The sequence below is a fragment of the Emydura macquarii genome, unplaced genomic scaffold (genome assembly GCF_026122565.2).
Source record: "Emydura macquarii macquarii isolate MOO-44397 ecotype Brisbane River unplaced genomic scaffold, CSIRO-AGI_Emac_v2 contig_1390, whole genome shotgun sequence".
NCBI lineage: Eukaryota > Metazoa > Chordata > Testudines > Chelidae > Emydura > Emydura macquarii.
Genome location: NW_027131527.1, coordinates 13,270,782 through 13,290,163, shown reverse-complemented (window position 1 = coordinate 13,290,163; position 19,382 = coordinate 13,270,782). Strand labels below are relative to the sequence as shown.

The following is a 19,382-nucleotide window of genomic DNA, read 5'->3' as shown; positions in this document are numbered from 1 at the left end:
TGAAAGGTCCAGAGAAGACTCGACAGGCCATGCGTGGCTGGTGCATCTCCGCACTCGACCCTGCCCGTACCGACGGCGCAGGGGAGTGTCCGTGCTCCACGCGCTGTTTCTTCTTCTTTGGCAGCGGGGCTGCTGCTTGGTGCCGAGTCAATCCCAGTGCCGACGGTGCACTCCACACCGAGTGGAGCGGGACGGCTTGGACGCCGGGCAGAGCGCTGCCTCCATGAGCAGGGGTTTTAATCAGATCTCTCGGTCCTTCTGAGTCCGCGGTTTAAAAGCCCTGCAGATCTTACACTTGTCTTTCCTGTGCTCTTCCCCCAAGTACTTGAGGCATTGATCGTGGGGTCGCTGAGCGGGAAAGCCTTCCCGCAGAAGGCACACGGCTTAAACCCAGGCGACCGGGGCATGGCCTTGGCCACTCTAAGTCCCTCAGGGACTTCCTATCTAACACTTAACACTACTTAACAACTACTTAAAACTAACTAAAGTACTTGGAATAACAAAGAGCCCAAAGAAGGGGAATAGTACTTGCAGAGAGCAAGGCTAGTTTCAGCAACTGTCACGGGCGGAAAGAAGGAACTAGGGGCATAGGGCCGGCAGTGCCTCATATACTGTGGCGTGCACGCGGGACTCCAGGGGGACATCAGAGCCGGCCCTATGGGATCTGCTAAGGGAAAAAAGTTCCGGGAACCATGCATGGTGGTGTGCACACACCTATAGTGGAATAGACATGAGCAACACATCTCGAAGAACATCAGTTACTGATAAGTAGCCTTGTTTTCTCCAGGATGCTGTTGGGAAGAGGAGAATTCCTCAGTTGGCTAAAAAAGCATGTTGCATCCCGGGCTTTGTCTAGGTAGGTACATCAGAGACTGGATCTTTTGCTTTCCTCTCCACCTGAGGTAAGAATTGTGTGCGTGTCATCCATGCTCTTATTAAACCAGTCTGGGTGGTAGTGTGCAGGGAGCCCATTGATTGTGCTGGGTGCACTGGCCATAAGCAAATATGTAAAGTGTACTTTTCAGTTTGAAAGATCCCAACTGCCAAAGAAAGAGAGAACTGGGGACAGGTGACCCGCCCCACCCCCGTTATCTTTATCATGTCTATCCTGCAAGGATCCCTTTTGCTAATAGAACTGCGAAAGGTTCAGAGTGGTGGCTGCTGGTGCCTGGAGTGCTTATGCTAACTTTTTTATTACTATTTACAAGAAAAAAGGCTGGATCACAAAACCTTTCAGAGTGAAGAAATACAATGCACTGTTCAAACCTGTTTTCAACATGCATCATTTTATTCTTTTCATACTATGATAATGAGGCCAATTCTGCTCCTGGCCTCAAAGTCTTCCTGTTCACTTTAGCCTGTGACAGTTAAAAATCCACTCCCCCTTTTCTCTCTCCAGAGCTTCCTCCTTTCCCTAGCTCCTCACTGTCACTAGCCTTCAAGACAATTTAAGTGCATACCTGCTTCTTCTAAACTTCACCTCTATTGTTTTCTTTGCAGCATCTTGTGATGCTTCATCGAAAAGCCTGCATGTGAATGAACAGAATGTTCTAAAGGGCATCGGTTATCTGGAAAGGCACAGGTGCCCTGCTTGCAGTGACGCAAGTGTGCCATTAGATGGCAACATTGCTCCTCCACCCTGCAGCAAGCGTCTGAAACAGCAAGTCTGATTGTTTGGTTAGAGGGATGCATCTATTTTCCATCACTCTTATGTTTGATGAAATGCCACTGTAATAATTAAAACATGTCTATGAAAAATGTATTAAATAGGACAAAACTGCCGCCTAATATAGTCAGTAACGTGATGAATTGATCACTGTTAGCACCTGAGCGGGCAGCTGCTGCACGTTGTCGTTGCAAAGGCAGACACTGAGAATGGTGATCTTTTTTTCTTCTTTTACATCAACCCAAACAACCCCAGATGGCCTGGGACTGAGTGAGAGATTTGCTCATATACAGGCAGGTGCCTTAGTTCCATGAGTCTAATTGTCCGGGCTTCTGACGGAGAGGAAAACAATAACTCATACATTTAAAAACCTCTAGAAGTGACCTAAAACACATTTTCTAAACTTGAGTGCTTTGCTCAAAGGTCTAATGTCCTGGGGTCTTCCAGGGCTAGTACATTTAGCCCAGTGGAAGTCTGGTAATCGCCTTTTTTTTCAGCAGTGTAAAGCTCTTGCTTTTAGCCCGTAAGGCTCATAAAAAGTCCAACTGAAACTTGATGCTGTTTGAGTTCTGTGTGTTGCCTGTGCAAGGCTTTGAGACAGTGTTTTGTTTTGTTTTGTTTTTTGATAGACACCTGACCTGGGAGAGGTGACTGAGTGTCACCAACATGACCTAAAGTTATGCTAACTATGTTGAAGGATTAACAGACGCACACGTGGTGCCTTCCTTTCTCCCCAGCCCACTATTCCCTGCCTTTAGATGGGCTGGGAGGGTCTCTCGGGGGAGATGGGTACTTGCTTCCACTCCCACACTCCTGAGCAGAGGATTGTGATTGGGTGCCTCCCAGCACACCAGCTGAGGATTCTCCTGGCTCCCACCATAGAGAGTCCTGTGTGGATCCCTACTCCAGGGAATCAAGGTGCATCCCTTGGGAACTGTTGTTCCAGGAGTTGGGTTGATGACCTCCTCCCCAGCTGCCAGATAAGTGGTAGCTCCTGGCCCCCCTCCTTCCCTGACCACAGGTGGAGAATGACAGTGGCAACCAGCAAGTCTCCCTCGGCCCCAAGTGCTAACCTGAGCACCTGCTCAGCTGGGTCCTCCTGCCACGGAACAACCTGCCCATGACACAGGCAGTCTGCTCAACATTGGCTCCTTAGCTGCCCAAATGACATTTCTGAGTCTGGTGCCAGGGCTCCAAATGAAAAACCAAAAGAGTGGGACTCTTCTGAGCTCCACCCACAAACCAAGCTCCACCTACTGGAGATGCCAAAATGAGACACCAATCATAGCAGATGTGCAGGTTACAAACTATGGCTCCAGCTGCTCTGCTGGCCTTCTCATACCTGGCTCCTTTTCAGTGGGGTCAGACACACCCATGGGTAACTTGGGTTTGGCTTTCTCTTGGTGGAATCTAGAAGCCTCCCTGGGGTCCACTCCTCTCCTCCTGTTTTCTTGGCTCCATGGATCAGATTGGGGAATGAGGAAATGAGGGGAAATTGGTGGTACTCTTCCAAATGCCACCCACTCCTGGCATCAAGATGAATCATTCAGTATCTCATGCAGATCTCCATAATATGATCCTCCTCCTTTCTTCCTTACATGCTTTGTTCAGCACTGAAATATTTAGTGTTGATATTATCATAATTGGACAGCTGAGTTTACACCCCATTGAGATGAACAAGGCTGTTCATTCTTCTCAGTGGTATTATTTCAAGATATCTACAAACTCAGGTAGAAATCACTGAACCACATATAAGTTGATGCATGTTTTCAAGGTTTTCTTCACAACAACAAAGAACAGGATTGGAGAAGAGGTGTATGAAAGCATAGCTTCTGGAGCACAAGATGAGACCTACCACTGGGGGCCATATGCACACGCCCAATGGTTGCTGCCCCTTCCAATATTCCTTCCCAATTCCCAAATCACTTTAACCCTGTGCTAGAGCAACAGTTGCCGGAGTTGAGCATGTAATCTGAGTATACCATACGTATGGTGGTGAGATCCACATGCTAAATTCTTTTATCATGCACCTTTGACCACTTCACCTGCCTTCTGCCACACTAATCCATCTTCTTCAGAGCTCAGCCTAAATTCCCAAATTCTAAGCGGCTTCCAATGGCTGACTGTTACTTTAGTACCAAATAAAATGAAATGAACCTACTAAATAAATGTTTCCTTCTTCAGCCTCAAAATTGCACTGACTCAAGACTCCAGACAGGCAATACACAGAATTCAAACATCATCAGGTTAAGTTGCCCATTTTATGAGCCTTAAGTGCTAAAAGCAAGAGTTTTACCCTGCTGGAAAGAGGAGATTCCTAGACTTCCAATGGGATAACTGTACTAGCCCTGGAAGACCCCAGGACACTACACCTTTGAGCAAGCCATTCTTAGGTTTAGAAAAAGTGTTTTAGGACAGTTCTAGATGTTTTAAATGGATGGGTTATTGTTTTCTTCTCCCTCAGAAGCCTGGACAATTAGACTCACGGTACTAAGGCACTGTCTGTGTAAGAGCAGGGATTTAAAAAAAAAAAAAGTCCCAGTAAACTTATTTCAATTGCTTAAAAATTATTTATATTTTTCTGCGACATGTATAGCATATACAGATTAGCCAACAGTGTAATAAAAAGGTTTTACCAGCATGAGTTTGGGATGGCTGCATTACAAATGGTAAGTCAGTTATGGAGGTTATCCTTCAGAAATCCCAAGGAAACCTTTATACCACCTCACAGAGCAGTGTAGTTTCTATTCATTATTATTATTATTTTACTTTTTATTGGTTTTGGGGTAGCACCTAGTCATGGATCAGGACCCTATTGCACCAGGTGCTGTACAAACAGAGAACCAAAAAATGTACTTATGCCCCCAAGAAACTTTTAACTGTCCTTCCCTTTTTTTCTTTGCTTAGAGCTGAGCAAAGTTTATTCCGCCATTCCCTTCAGTATCTTCCTTATTGGAGATGGCAAAAGAAATGAGGAGAAGAAGAAAATAGACTTGGGCAGGTCTGGTAGAAAATCCAACAGAACCTTCTCATATAGGTCCTGATCCAAAGTCCACTGAAGGAAATGGAAAGGCAACCTTCTCCATTAAGTTTTGGAATGGGGCTGTACTTAGCTGGGAGGTTAGAGGAGAAAATATCACTAGAATAAACATGTCACAGGAGAATGAGAATCTGCTCTGGTCCAACATGTAACTGTATTATTACAGCCAGCTTTTGGCTTTTTAAACATTTTTAATGGGTGCTGTTCACTTGATAGACCATGACGGCTTCAGCTAAATACAGATTTTGTTACCAATACTAATTGTATTGTTTACCCTGGTAGGCTGTCACGGTCTCTTGTGCTAATCTGATCAGAGGCACTTTTTAAATTGTGGATTTTTTGACATGACAGACCATAGCAGCTCAGAAATATCAGGCAAATCCTTCTGAGCTGATGGATTACAGACCCGGATAGGCTATAAAATCTCCTCGGGTGCTTTCATGGTCTGATTTGTCAATGCAGATGAAAATCCCAAGGCAACCTCGGGAGTGAAAGAACAGTCATACAGAGTCATTCAGTCTTAGGTACTTTCCCATTTGGTATTGTACTTCAGGGATGGCCATGTTTCCTTTTTGTTTGCTGAAAAACATAAGAGTCCAGGGTTAATTTTACATCTGGATAACCAAGCCAGTCAGATTTGTTTGGCTAAAAGGCTAAGACGAAGGTGGTGCAGATGTGTTAAGGACAACACTTTTGTTTCCAGATGGCTGTTGGTGGTTTTATGTATGCATGCAGTGCTGCTGTGGGTAGCTGAGGTGTTTGCATAGTAAGTATTTTACAGCAATTGTTTTATCTCTGTAAAAAAAAAAAAAAAAAAAAGTTCTCAAATCTTTCTGCATGTATGCAGTCCCAGTGGAGAGCTCTGCTGGTTCTTTGCCAGTTTTGATGTGGATGGTGACTTTCAAACTCTGTAGACAGGTAGGCAATGGCAAGAGCCACTTGGACCTAGAGACAAGGCAGTCGTGCTGGTGCCTGTGCTCCTCCAGAGACAGGATACTTAACACGATGGACAATAGGCCTGATCCAATAGAATAACTCCTGTGTTCCCCTCCATCTTTACCTGTTTCCATACAGAGATACTCCCTGCCACCAGGGAAAGGAAGCAAAGTCTTTCCCTGCATCCTCCCTTCCCCCCAAACCTGAACCAGAGACACTCGTTCTGCCCAAGCCTGAACCAGAGGACATAGAGCCAGATCCTCAGCTGGCATAAACTGATGTAGCTTTATTGAAGTCAGTGAGGATCTGGCTCTGAGGATGTTCAGACGTGCTGCTGAGCACCCACAAGTCACTCAGTGAAGTCAGTAAGAACTGTAGGTTCCTCTGAAAACCAAGCACTTTAGAACCGTAAAGGTTACAGGTGATTGGCTGCCATTTTTATTTTCAGGCTAGGTCTCTGGTAAGAAAGGGAGCAGTGGGAGAGAAGGAATGCACAGGATGAAGGGACAGCGAATTAACATAGATTAGCATGAACAGCTGGAATGATAGTTGGGCGTGGTCTGTATTTAAATTAATCCAATTTTTAAAAAATGAAGCTAACAACAATGAGGTAGAGAAGCATTTGAGCATAGGTCTTTTTTGTTTTGTTTTTTAAAGGATGGCAAGCTTTTAATCTCAAATATTTTTAAAAGGCTAGGATATAAAAAATAGAAAGAGGCCAGTGTTTAAAACATATATTTTAAACTATGCATTTATATATAAAAGGCAAAGGTTAAGCCAAACCTGAAAAAGGTAATGTTACCTATAAACAAAAATAGAAGGACTAAAATTAACACACAATATTCAGTAAATATCAAAGGTTAAAGTTATTTTAAAGATTAAACTATAGGAAATGATAAATATTAATACCTAAACAGAAAAAAGGGAACAAATAAGATGTGTGCCTGATCACTTTGGGCCCAATATTGCAAACATTTACAACCATTAGTAAAGTTACTCACCTCTGTAGTCCCATTAACTTCAGTAGGGATACTCATGCTTAAAATTAAGTATATATGTAAGAGCTCTGAAGAATCAGGGATCTGAGCAGTTCCACTGATGTCATGTGGGCAAAGTCATTCATGTGCTTAAATTTTTGCAAAATTGCCCCTCTAGACTATAAGCTTTTTGAAGCAGGAACCTTTTCTTATGTGTTTTTTTCAGCATCTTGCACAATGTGACCTCAGTCCTATTGGGGCTTTTGAACACTATCACAACAAAAACTAATAATAAATAAATAAAGTCTTCAACCTTTTTTTTTTTTTTTTACAGCAGTGGGCGATCTCATAAAAATCACAACTCATTTTTCTGGTGAAGCATGAAAAACCAATGTGATAATGACACTGTGACAGAATCTACCTGTGTTCACACCCTATACACTACTGTAATGATGTTTGTATAAGGTATGCCTTGTGAGGTATCATTGAAAAACTCATAATTTGCTGATCAATAATATCATGGCAAAAATGCACATAGCAGTGCTATGTGTGAAGTTATAAACATAAACTGAGCTCATGACTAAACGTAGGTTTTCCAGACAAGTCTGGGGTGTGGCTAAGCCAGTTTCTCACAAAGGGCAAGCTAATGCCTCAGACAGGTATAATCAAGGCTGATGGACCATTACCAGCTAAGTGGCCATTCTTTGGCATGAAAAGGGGGCAAGGGCAAAAATCTCCATCTTAGTCAAGAAACAGCATGGAGTTTCCTTCCACACACACTGCCTGTTGCCTTGCTCCCAGCTGGGAATGCTTCTCAAAAGGGGAACAAGACTACAAAAAGAAGGGGGAGACACCCCAGGACTCCCCTCTCCGTCTCCTGGCCCATGACATTATCTGCACCTGAAAAGACAAAGGAAGCAGTTGTTGGACTCTAGGGAAGGAGTCCTGACCTAAAGAGTTTGGTCAATAAGACTGCTGAAAGCATGTGGTGAGAACTTCGCTTTGAATCTAATATAGTTTGTTAAGTTAGGCACCAGTAACCGTTTTATCTTTATTTTTCTTGTAACCCTTTGACATTTACGCTTCACTTGTACTCGCTTAAAATCTATCTCTTTGTAGTTTAATAAACTAGTTTTACCATTTTATCTAATCGAGTGTGTTTAAATTGAAATGTCTGGATAGCTATTTGAAATAATGAAATAGCATATTATTCCCTTAAAGGACCAATGGACTTAATATATTTGTACTGTCCAGGCCAGGGATGGGCAGTACAGAACATACATTTCTGTGGGAAGATCTGGGACAGGGTGGTGTTGGGGTCACCCTACAGCATAACTAAGGCTGATAAGAGGAAAGGTGTGGCTGGCTGGCTGGCTGCAGCGCACACATACATAGCTGGGAGTAACTTGGATGCTGTTTGTGAGCAGTCCAGGTTGGAGCCTCAGCAGCAAGGCATTGTAAACAGCATTCCAGGTTACAGTGCAGGGGTGAACCAGCTCCCTGCTAGTCTGGATTGTGCCCCCAGTATGTCACGGCTACCAAGTTACAAAGTTATGACTTAGATGTATTTATTGATTTTTCAGGTAAATATGCATTCCAAAGATGAAGATGAAAAGCTCCATATAAAAAGAGAAGAGAGATGAGGAATAAGAAAGATAAATTATGCTTTTATAATAATTTCAGATCGCCTTAAAGGTGACTGCCTTAAATTTAACTTAGTAAATCAATATCTTTACAAAGAAATTCAACTCCATTATGTGTTCAAGGAAGTGAACTGAATAATGGGCATCCTGAAATGGGCAACCTCCTAATACAGAACAGAATATCTTTTCAGCTCACAAGTGTTTGGTCCCATAGACTGACAATGACTCTGAACATGGCTTTTTTGGAAACTACAACACTGATTTTTGTGGCTATTCTTCTCCTAGAGCTTATTAATTGCAAATAAAACAGCTGACAAACTGAGGCTTTTTTTTTCTTCTTTTTTCCCCTGTTCTTGATTTGTTTGAGAGCCAATGTTCCTTTCTGCAAATGTGTCCATAAATATTCACCAAAAGGTTAGGCTGATATTTATTTTTATTTATTTATTTATTTTTGTCCATGTGTTGTTTGCAAACTTCATTTTGACTCTTCATAGTACAGGGTCACTTAATCTCATGATATTTTTTTCTGTACTGATTCCTGGTTGGATTGCTGAAACTTTAAATAGAAGAGCAACAACAAATGGCAAAAAGTAGTTAATGACTAGAGACTACTCTTGCATATACACAAGTTCCCTTGTTAACAAATATTCATTATGTCCCGCTCTAGCTTAACAGACCAGGAGTGAGTAGAGACTAGCTGAAACTGCCAAAAGAGTTTAAAAACAAAAATTTCAGAAAAGGGGGAGCAAAATGGGAGAGTTTCACATGAATGAGTTATATTAAATAAAGATTTTTCTTTGAGTAATAGTCCCTATTGTATTCTACTGTGGGTTACACATGCGTGCCAGGTGCCTGGAGTCGGAATACAGATAGGGACAACACATCTGAACTTCTGGTTACAGGTAAGTAACTTCCTCTTTCATGTTAATCCTACCAATTGCCTGCCTACGTCAATCAAAATAAAACAATAGTGAAAAGTGTGTGAGGTTTGTTAAATTATTTGAGTTTTAGTAAGGGATTATTTTAAAGAGAAACTGTGACTTAAAACTTTAGACTTCAATCCTACAAATACTGAGGCACATGCTTAAATGTGACTTCAGTGCAAATACCTACATGTGCAAAGTTAAACACATGCAGTTTAGAGATTCAGGGCTTTAGAATTTAAATTCTGACCTCTAACATTATAGGTGAAATCCTGTCCCTAGTGGCAAAATTTCCACTGTCTTCATTGGAGCCAGTATTTCACCCTATATTGGTCACAACCTGTAAAGAAATTAAGATCAGCTTTGCTTCACACCTCTATGCTTCTGTTTCCTTTCCTATCTTTTGTCGGTCTTGTGCATGAGTAATCACAACGAGTAAAACAAGCATGTGTGTAAATCTTTGCAATCTCAGCTCTTTAGAGTGTAAGCTCTTTGGGAAGGATTTTCTGATGCTCTGCCTGTATTGTGCTTAGCATATACGGGGCCTCTGAGTATACTGTAAAGTAAATAAATAATAATGCTCCATTGCACAAGCAAGGGGAGAATTCTTCAGTGGACAATTATCTTTCTGCAGTTCCCAGCTGGGTGGACAGCAAGTGAAATTTGAAAGAAATTAGATACTTACACTGAAAGAGGAAGTATATAAAAAAAAAAAGAGTAGCAGAAGTAAACAAGTGGAAATAGGGAAGAAAGTAATAGAAGAAAATGGGAATTTGTTTGACAAATAATGTTTTTACATGTCTCTTGTGCCTTTTCTCTTAAAGGATTCTAAAGAGCATTGCAGTGATTATAAACTATAGAAAGGGATCACTTTGTCCACGGCCCAGGGCTGGAATCTAGCATTTCAACAGTTGTGAATAAGCAAGACTGCACAGTTGGTTTGGATAGGAAGTGACTAATACCCTATCTAACTGAAATTGCACAGTATTCAGAAAGGCAGAATGTAATTACATGCACTGGAATTTGTCCAGGAAGGTGAACACCACTCTTTTTGCACAAGGTATCCCAGGCTTTTTGATGACCACAAGCAATCAAAATTCTGATTTCCCATTTCACCTGTAAAATGATGCTTTGGGTGGCCCCTAACACTGGTTCAGTACCAAGGTACTTATCTACTTTTCATGGGTATGGAGGACCACTATGAAAAACATGAGATCATGCTTAGTTTTCAAGGCCAGCACCACAGCATGTTTTATTCGTGGCACATAAGCATGTGTGCCCTACGGTAGAATCTCTGCAAACAAGGAATCTGATCACATGCTTGTGAATGGCTTTTCAGTGGAGAGTGGGATGTCCGGCCCCAGATCCAAACATTAAAATCCAAGGTGGGCGCTGAGGGACGTGTCATGTGGGGCTCATTACATGGCCAGTTATTGCTTTTCTGGAATAACTATCCCAGAATAACTCCAGGTGGAGGCTCTTATTGCAGCCTGAGAAGGCCGTGTTCCATGGGCTTTAATCCAGTCGATTGTGCTGAACTGCACAAAGTGCTCGGGCTGCCACGAGCCCGTCCACACAGGGAGTTTATTCAGGATTAACCACTGTCTTCTAGAGTCACAATCTGCCTTAATCCGAATGGCCTTTCAGGGACAGACCGACACTGACCCCGCCTCCCCTCCTGCGGCCGGCCGGCGGGCCAGACACTGGCTGCGGTGACCTGCGGGGCCGGGGATGCCACAACCGGGCACGGCTCAGAACATGAGGAGGGAGGCCGGTGGCCGACTCGTGCCGAGCCAGCCCGGTTCTAGCCTGAACCCGCCCCCGGGCGGGGCCTAGCGCCACATCCCCACCCCCACCCCCGTCCGGCCGGGGCGGGGCTGGAGCCCGGGCCTGGAGAGGCTGGGGTCGGCGGGGCTGTGCGACCGAGCGAGGCGAGCCCGTGCGTGGCGTCTACCCGGCACGGCGGATCCCTGCCCGGCCAGGCCCCGCTGCGATCCCCGGGCTCGGAGTCGTTGCTGCCCCGCGCGGGGCCGGAGCCTCACAGCGGCAACAGTGAGTGGCTACTGCCGGTGGTTTCCCTGGGGCCGCCGGGGACTCTACCGCGCCTCCCCGCCCCGCTCTCCTCCCCCAGCCCCGGCTCCCTTCCCGCGAACGGCCCCCGGGCTGCCGGTGCCGGTGCCGGTGCCGGGCCGGAGGCTGCCTCTCCCCCCGCTTCCCCTGGCCCTGGCCGCCGCTAGCCTGGGCGGTGGCGGGGCTGAGCTCGGGGAGCGGGCACAAGTTTGGCTAACAGCGTCCGGGCCGAAAGCAAAGTTCGTCCAGCTGCCTTGGGAGCGAGCCCCAGGGGCCGAGCTGTCGCTGAGCCGGCTCCTGCCCCACGCAAGGCTGAAGGAGCTGGTGGGGGGACACCTCAAGGGGCCATTTGCCCGGTGTGGAGCTCATGGTGGCAAATGAGCAGCGCTGAGCGAGGCCTAGATGTGTTGAGGGTTTGCCCAGGGTTGGGATTTAAGCGCTCTGCCACACAAAGACAAGGGAAACTCTAATGTCTGGTCTACACTGCATGTTTACATTGGTACAACTACCTCACTGGGGTGCGAAAAATCCTAAGTGATGCAGTTGTACCAGCCTAACTTCCCCCGTGTAGACAGCGCTAGGGTTGGCGGGAGGGCGTCTGCCATTGACATAGCTACCACCTCTGGGGAAAATGGATTAACCACCCCATTGGCATAGGAGCAGCTTCATTAAAGCACTACAGCGATGCTGCTGCATCAGTACAGCGTTACTAGTGCAGTGTTTTAAGTGTAGACCTGCCCTAAGCTACTTTCTTTGCTGTCTTATAACATAAAATGGCCCATCAGATTTCATTTTTAACTTGATTTAAGAGTAGAAAGACTGACACAGCCTTGGATCGAACATGGAAGATGTTGGAGTTACTATTTTGTAAGATGAAGGTTTATATTCACATTAACATGATGTGCCTTAAGCCATGTCTATACCTACAGCGCAGGAGCAGCATAGTTGTACCAATACAGCTGCGCTGCTGCAGTGTGTCTGGTGAAGACCCTCTGTGCCAACAAGAGAGAGCTCTCCTGTTGGCATAAAAAAATCACCTCTGCAAGCAGCAGAAGCTATGTCTGGGGGAGAAGCTGTCCTGCTGACATAGCACTGTGCACACGAGCTCTAATGTCAGTATAACTTACGTCACTCAGAGGGTGGAATATTTACACTCCTGAATGACATAAATTACCCCCCATAGGCTGTCATGTAGACATAGCCTTATTTACTGTGGCCCAGAAACAGAGCTGTTCCCACCCGCTGTTAGACCAAGCACAGTGATATTGTACAATTATCCACATCCCACATACTTCAGTGGATAGACCTGTCTAACTGGATGATATTTCTTTAGATACTTCTGTTTGAGGTTAGTGTAGTTGGCCTAATGCTTCTTGTGATGTCCTTTTGCCCTAGAAGGGATCCACCTGCTATTGTGCCAGTGAGCACAGCATCCTGCCTGGAGTCCCTGATGCATTTTATCATATACCTCAGCATCTCATCTGGTTCTTTGTTCCATTGTTTCCATCATAATCCCTCCTTAAGTTAAACCCTTCTCAGATGTGGTGCCTCCATCTTTCGTTGAATCCCCTGGTCACTGTGTGTGGTTGGTGATCACATCTCTTGTGCTACTTGATGCTGGGATAACATCTCAGTTCTTTGTAAGCAGTGTGCAAACTAACTCATTAACCCTCAACATCCCTGTGAGGTATGTTTCCCCATTGTACTGGAGGGGGGGCGGGGGGAAGTGAGCACAGAAACCAAGTGTCCTGCCCAAGACCACCCAGTGAATTAATTGTTGGCTCACCTGGGATTAGTACTCAGGTGTTCCCAATTCCCAGTCTCATCATGCTTTTTCTTTGGGCTGGGGGAGAACAGTGGGATATCTTCCTCTTCAAGAGGACAATAAACATGTGCCTTGTTTTTCTTGGCTTCCTGAGATATTTCATCCAGCTGGTATATAATTTATTATTGCTTTTATCATACACAATAATCTCTCTCTCTTTTTTGCTTTCCTCTGCAAGTGGCTGTTGATTTGGAAGATGGAGATGACAGATTTCAGCACAGTGCTAACTCCACATATAAACCAGTGAATATTTCCTTCCAAGAAGAAGAGCCTCTGATTGAGGCAGTGGGGAACAGATACAATCTTCACAAGCCTAAGGATTACTTAAATGGCGTCTATGTTATTTTCTTCATCCTGGGTATTGGCTCACTATTGCCTTGGAACTTTTTCATTACAGCAAAACAGTACTGGCTATATAAACTTCAGAACTGCTCCAATCAGCAGAATCCAGAGGGACAAGGAGCCTCTGATCTCCGTGTGAGTATGATGGGTTCCCACTTAATGTCAGTGTCCTAGCGCTTGCTTCAGCCACTAAGCCCAACTTGACTGGGTTCTCTGATTATATTTTAATCATAGTAATGATTAACAGAAATACTAGATACTGGGGTCGAGGTAGCTGACTTCTGCTTTCATATTGTTTAAACTGCAGTGGGGTTCTCTAAAATGGGCCTGTCAGTCACTCAGAACTAGGGAGTGGCAATAGCTGCTCTATAATTTAAAGGTTGAGACTAGCTGTTAAGAATATAAACTTGATTTCTTCCCTTGTATCCTCTAAACACTGCTTAAAAAAAAACAAAAAAACCAACAAATAAATTCCCCTGGAGTTTTGCATGCTGCAACTCTTGGGATAGAGGATTGTTTTGTTTTGAAAAGTTTGCTCAAAACATAAAAAGACATTTTAAAAGTTATGTTTTGAACTTCTACCTGAAGTTCACTTATGATTTTTTTTCCTATTTTAAAAGTAAAATCTTTTTTTATGCAAAGAATCCATCTCCAATACAAGTCTGTGAATTTAATATGTTTTGACTTTTGCATATATTTTTGCAAATGTTAAAGTGAAGTTAAGATTGGGGTGTGGTGTAATTCTGATGAGGAAAAGAGTTAATGAGAGAGATTATATGACATTGAAAAAGTCTCATAAGTATTCCTTTTTTTTTTTTTTTAAGGTGTAGGATTTTTTTTATAAAGTGAGGCTTAGGCTGTATCTACATTAGCACCTTTGTCTGTCACACTCTTGACCGATATAAGTTTCACTGACAAAAGCGCCTGTGTGTACAGTGCTACATCAGTGAGAGATGCTCTTCTGTAGACATAGCTACTGCCACTCATTGGAGGTGGTTTAATTATTCTGACAGGAGAGTTCTCTCCCGTCAGCACAGAGTGGCTACATGGGAGACCTTACAGTGGCACAGCTGCAGTGGTACAGTGTAGACAGTCTAATATTATTCTGGGATTTTAGCTGGATTCAAATAAGGCTGAAACTGTATTTTAATCTTGGATAGTTATGTCTTTCATTCACAAATACGTCTTAATCAACTCTATTTAATTGAGTGCTTCAGCTTCAGTGCAAAAGCTCAAATCATAAATTCTGAGAGCCAGTGATTGTTGTTGGATCTGGAGTTATTTACTACATTGCTCCATTTCCTCCTAAAAGTGAACTTTCATTTCACTTCTGTAATTTCACTGTGTCTTGCTTTCCAAAAGACAGTTCAGCACAGAAACCATTAAATATAGAACTGGAGGAGACTACATCAGCAATAGCTACGTTCAAAGTTAGTGCATAGGTCAGATAGACCTAATAATGCAATGTTCAGCTACCAGTATTTGTTGCTATACCTGGGCCCTAGTGAATGGTGGTTGTGGCTGTAGACAGTTGCCTTATGGAGACAGACAGACAGATATATACACTTTTTCTGTCCAAGAAACCAATTTTCATAAATGGTATCAAAATCTAAAATAGAAGTTTGCTGGCCAGTCTGTTAGGTTACCAAATACTATAGGTAGAAGTAAAATATGATTCAGAATGGGAGGGCGTGGAAAGATAACTTGCAGTTGGAGGACTGTAACAAAAAAAGTAAAAATAATTCTGTGAAAAGTGACATGATGGAATATGGATTAAACTTCCTGCTCTTCTGAAATTCCAGAGTTAGGAATCCTGGTGACAATCTCATTCCTGATTAAGATGTCACCACAAAATAATGGCACTTCAGGTTGGGAGTATACCTCTCAGATTCACTGATGGTGGAGGAGGGATTCCTTTGTGCTGCACAGTTTCTGTTCAGTGTAGCAAAATCTTGTTGTTCAGGGTTTCCATACCTTGAGAAATCCAAGGCCAGCTGGTCTTCCTCAGATAAAATTAACAGGTGGATTGCTGGGGCATTATATAGCTTCTGGCTGTATTTGGAATAGACATTTTATAGTCAGTTTGGCTATATCAGATGTTTCACCATGCACAGGGAAAACAGGAGGCGCACAGTGTCTGTCTGCATTGCCGGAGACAAGAAAAGTACTAGCATGGCCCTCTAAAGAAGCATTGTGCTGTTTTTGGCATCTTCTCCCTTTGCATCTAGTGATGAAGCATGTGCATTAGAGGCAAAGGGAATCATGACAGCAGGACTTTGCAAATGCCAATTATAGCTGAACTTCTATGAAGCTAAGCCTGTTCCAGGTCCTGTTGTTTACAATTCTGCAGGCCACCTTATGAGGCAGTATAGCTTTTTTCCAAGTGCTGGCAGGTGTGACTGTAGTACCTGCTACAGCATTGAGCCCCTGGCTTTTGGCATGCAAGATGAGAAACTTGTCACCTCTCAATTCATTTTCCAAACCTTCAGAAGCAAACTTGCCATTGGAGGAAGAATGCTCAGTGGTTTTGTGTTGTTCATTGTATTTTTCTTCTTAATTCCTTGTTTCTTCACTTCTCATTGCTGCTGGATTCTTGAGTTCCCTTTGAGAAGTGCTACTCTGATGCCCTATCTGAAGGCTCCTTTGGGTGAACACGAGCACCTGCAGTCAGATCATTTCTTTACACTAAAAAGAATGCATGCCAATTCTGTTTTTGAGTGTTGCTTTCTAAAGTTAATATTGGCAAGAGAAGCTTCCCTGAGACAGAGCAATCCTGACACAATCTGAAGGTCTTTGTAACCCATCTAAGTAGTACTGTTTGTAATGGTTTGGGATCTCTTAGGTTGGATGTACTCTACTCCTTGGTTTCTTCAAGTAGAAAACACATTTCTGTCAACTTTCTTTAGCATTTCCAACAATCACTAAATGTCTTTTAATCATAAAGATTGATGTTTTCTATCCTGAAGGGTCACAAACCACTGCCTAAATGTAGCAAACTGATGTAAAAATTATATATGTGGATCACCTCACTAATTGCTCAAAGGAGCAACCTCTAGTTTGAAACATAATTATTTAGCAGTGCACAGGAACTCTCTGAAAGGGTTCAGAGCAGGAAGTGTATATTACCTTCCTAAGGAATTTAACTGGGTAGAATGTAGCTTGAGCCTGAAATTTGAAGTTAATTTAATGGTTGAGGTTAACATCTGCATGGCTTTTAACTGTCTGTAGTATGGGTTGTCAATAAAAAAGCCTGTGGCATATCAAAAACTAAAACTGGGGACAAAGTACATTTGAAATTGAATCTAATATCAATTTAAATAGCATAGAGATCTGTTGTATTGATTGTATTACTCATTTTTATATTGAACTCATTTAAAACCCTTCTTTAACTGAATCTGACACAGAATTTCAAGCAACTACACCAGAATATCACAAATTCTAGAGAGCAATTGGGTCCACCGTTCCAAATAGTACCTGGGGCCCTGCTATTAGGTTTTCCAGTCCACTTCCCCACCAGTGCAAGATTGTTCCTTATGGTTCTCTATACTGTCTGACCAGGCTTTTGCTGTTTCTCAAAGTGCTTAGACTTCTACTGTTTCAATTGTGAAACTCTTTTGAGTGTGATTTTCAAAGCATTTTACCTGTGATCCTCACAGCTCCCTATCATCACAGAAATTAAGTGACTTGCCCAAGGTCAGACAGGATTACAGACATGACTCCCAACCATGCTATAACCACTGGGCAACATTCCCTCTCCAGTATCCTTAGGGAAAATTTGAATGTATAAATTTTGACACAGATATGATGTATGTTATTTCAGATTACATTTTAAATAAGCATATTCCACTTCAGCCAGCCTCTTTCAGTCTGTCCTAGAAACTAAAATTTTCATCCCGGCCTTGCTCATGTCCCATCTTGAATACTGCAAACTCCTCCTCTTTGCCCTTTGTGGCACCCACATGACTCCATTCTAATTCTTACAAAACACAGCTGCTGAGATCCTCTTCCTTATTCATCACTCTGAATGTATCACTTTTTTCTTCTAATCCCTCCACTGGCTTCCTGTTTTCCACCATCTCAAATTCAAGCTTCTTATTTTCACCTTTGGAGGCCCTTCACAAAGCTGCTTCTCCCTACTAATCTGTTCTAGTATCCCGTTGCCTTTTGCTCCTCCAATGTCTTGACACCCATTTGTCCATTTCTTCCTCTGTTTCTGGGGCTTCTTATATGCCATCTGCCATGTGGGGACAGTTCTCATTGAGTTGCTAATGAGCTCCCTACTCTCCTGAAAACTCACTTCTCCCATGAGGACTAACCCTGGGTTGGCTGCGGGACAGTTGGTGATAGCTGATTTGTTTATAGGGAACAGAACAAGCAAACGTATTCAGATGATTTGTAGCCATGCCATTGTACATGTAACTGATCTGTGTAAATGTGCAGGGTGTAATTGCTATTACCCAAATCATTCCTCCCCTCCTCTTATTGCTTGTTGCACTTGTTTCCAGTTATGTCCTGATTCTGCAATCTGGTCTGTCTGGCCACAGCCCCATTGACTTGACTGTGATTCTGTGTAGGCATAAGTTTACTGCATTCAGATACGAAAAAAAAAAAAAAAAGAATCTACCTCTTTGTCATGATTTTCCCACAGTAATATCCCCATCTTTTCATTTTAAAATACCCTAAACTTGCTTCTTAGTGGCAGAGAAGTGCAGGGAGAGAGAGAGAACTCTGATATTTAAGTAATGAGAGGCATTTGGTTACAGTGTTTGTGAGGGCCATAGAAGTATCCAAATACATAGGAAGATCAGGGGATGCCTGTGAATCAGATTGCAGAATCAGGGGCTTGGATTGTAAACTCGCTGAGGCACGGGCAGGGGCTGGGCCTTCCTGTGTGGTTGCACAGCATCTAGCACAACGGGGCAACAACTGGCAGATATATTAGCCTGCATTAGCCCAAATAAATATCCTTTATCTTCTGCCCATGTTTCTAATCTAAAGCCTGCTTTCTAATGTCTGTCCTCTGTAGTTTTTGCAACATCTCCCAACTTGCTGTTATCTTTGAATTTCATTAACAACTGTTTACTATCTTTCAGTGCATTAATCAAGATGTTAAAAAAAGATCTGATCTAATATGATCATTCAGGTGTCACACTATATGCCTCCCCCCAGCTTGTCACATTGCCATTTATTATTAATCTTTAATTATGGTCAGTTAGCCAATTTTCATTCCACATGAGAGTTCCTATCCAAGCTGATTTTAATTAATTTTTTCAAGTAAAAACATTTAGCTACATGTAGCTTCTACCTTCCCTTCTTTGCTCCAGAGTTTAATATTGTGCTGCCACATTAGGCCCTAGCACACACTGATCATTGTGAGAGAGAGGAAATGGATTGAGTAGGTGAGGCATTTCAGAAAGTAGATGTCAGGACTTCTCCAAAGGAGAAAAAATGCACTCTGTATTTGTAGCATGGTCCAGTACTTTTCAGCTGAACATTGTGAGTTCATTTTGGGGTACACATCCCTCTTTACTGCCTATCTTCTCATTCTGGGTGGGCTAGGATTTCTCTCAAACAATTTGATCTTCTTCACTACTTTTAAGGCCAGGCTCATCCCTAGAGCACCATTAATTAACTAGTGTCTTTTCGTCTTAATTGGAATTATCTCTCTCTCTCTTATAAATACTTTAGTACTCATGAAAATGCTATCTGGCCAAGCCTGAAACCTCTACTTATCCACACAAGTATAGCAAAGGCAGGAGCAGTGGAAGTTTCCCTAGTCTGTGCCCCACCCATAATATCATATCTTTACCCCTGATTTGGAGGGCCACTCTTCTAGGGATGAGAGGGTAATGCAGTTACCATGTCCATCTGATCTTTGATCTCTCTGCCAATGAAAGGGCAGTTGTGTTTTTTCTGAAGTGGATCTGTGTCTGCTAGGAAATGCACTGAAATCATCAACT

At 43.1% G+C, this 19,382-nt stretch overlaps 1 protein-coding gene across 1 annotated transcript in view; it reads left to right on the top strand.

The window, feature by feature from the left end:
• Positions 1–11,063: 11,063 nt before the first annotated feature.
• The window catches only part of SLC29A3 (solute carrier family 29 member 3), a 28,963-nt gene continuing 20,644 nt past the window's right edge, over positions 11,064–19,382 (top strand). The window contains exons 1-2 of the mRNA XM_067552670.1: positions 11,064–11,237; positions 13,259–13,557. Of these exons, the coding sequence (XP_067408771.1) occupies position 11,237; positions 13,259–13,557 (300 nt within the window). The 5' untranslated portion in view covers positions 11,064–11,236. The remainder of the gene's footprint in view (positions 11,238–13,258; positions 13,558–19,382) is intronic.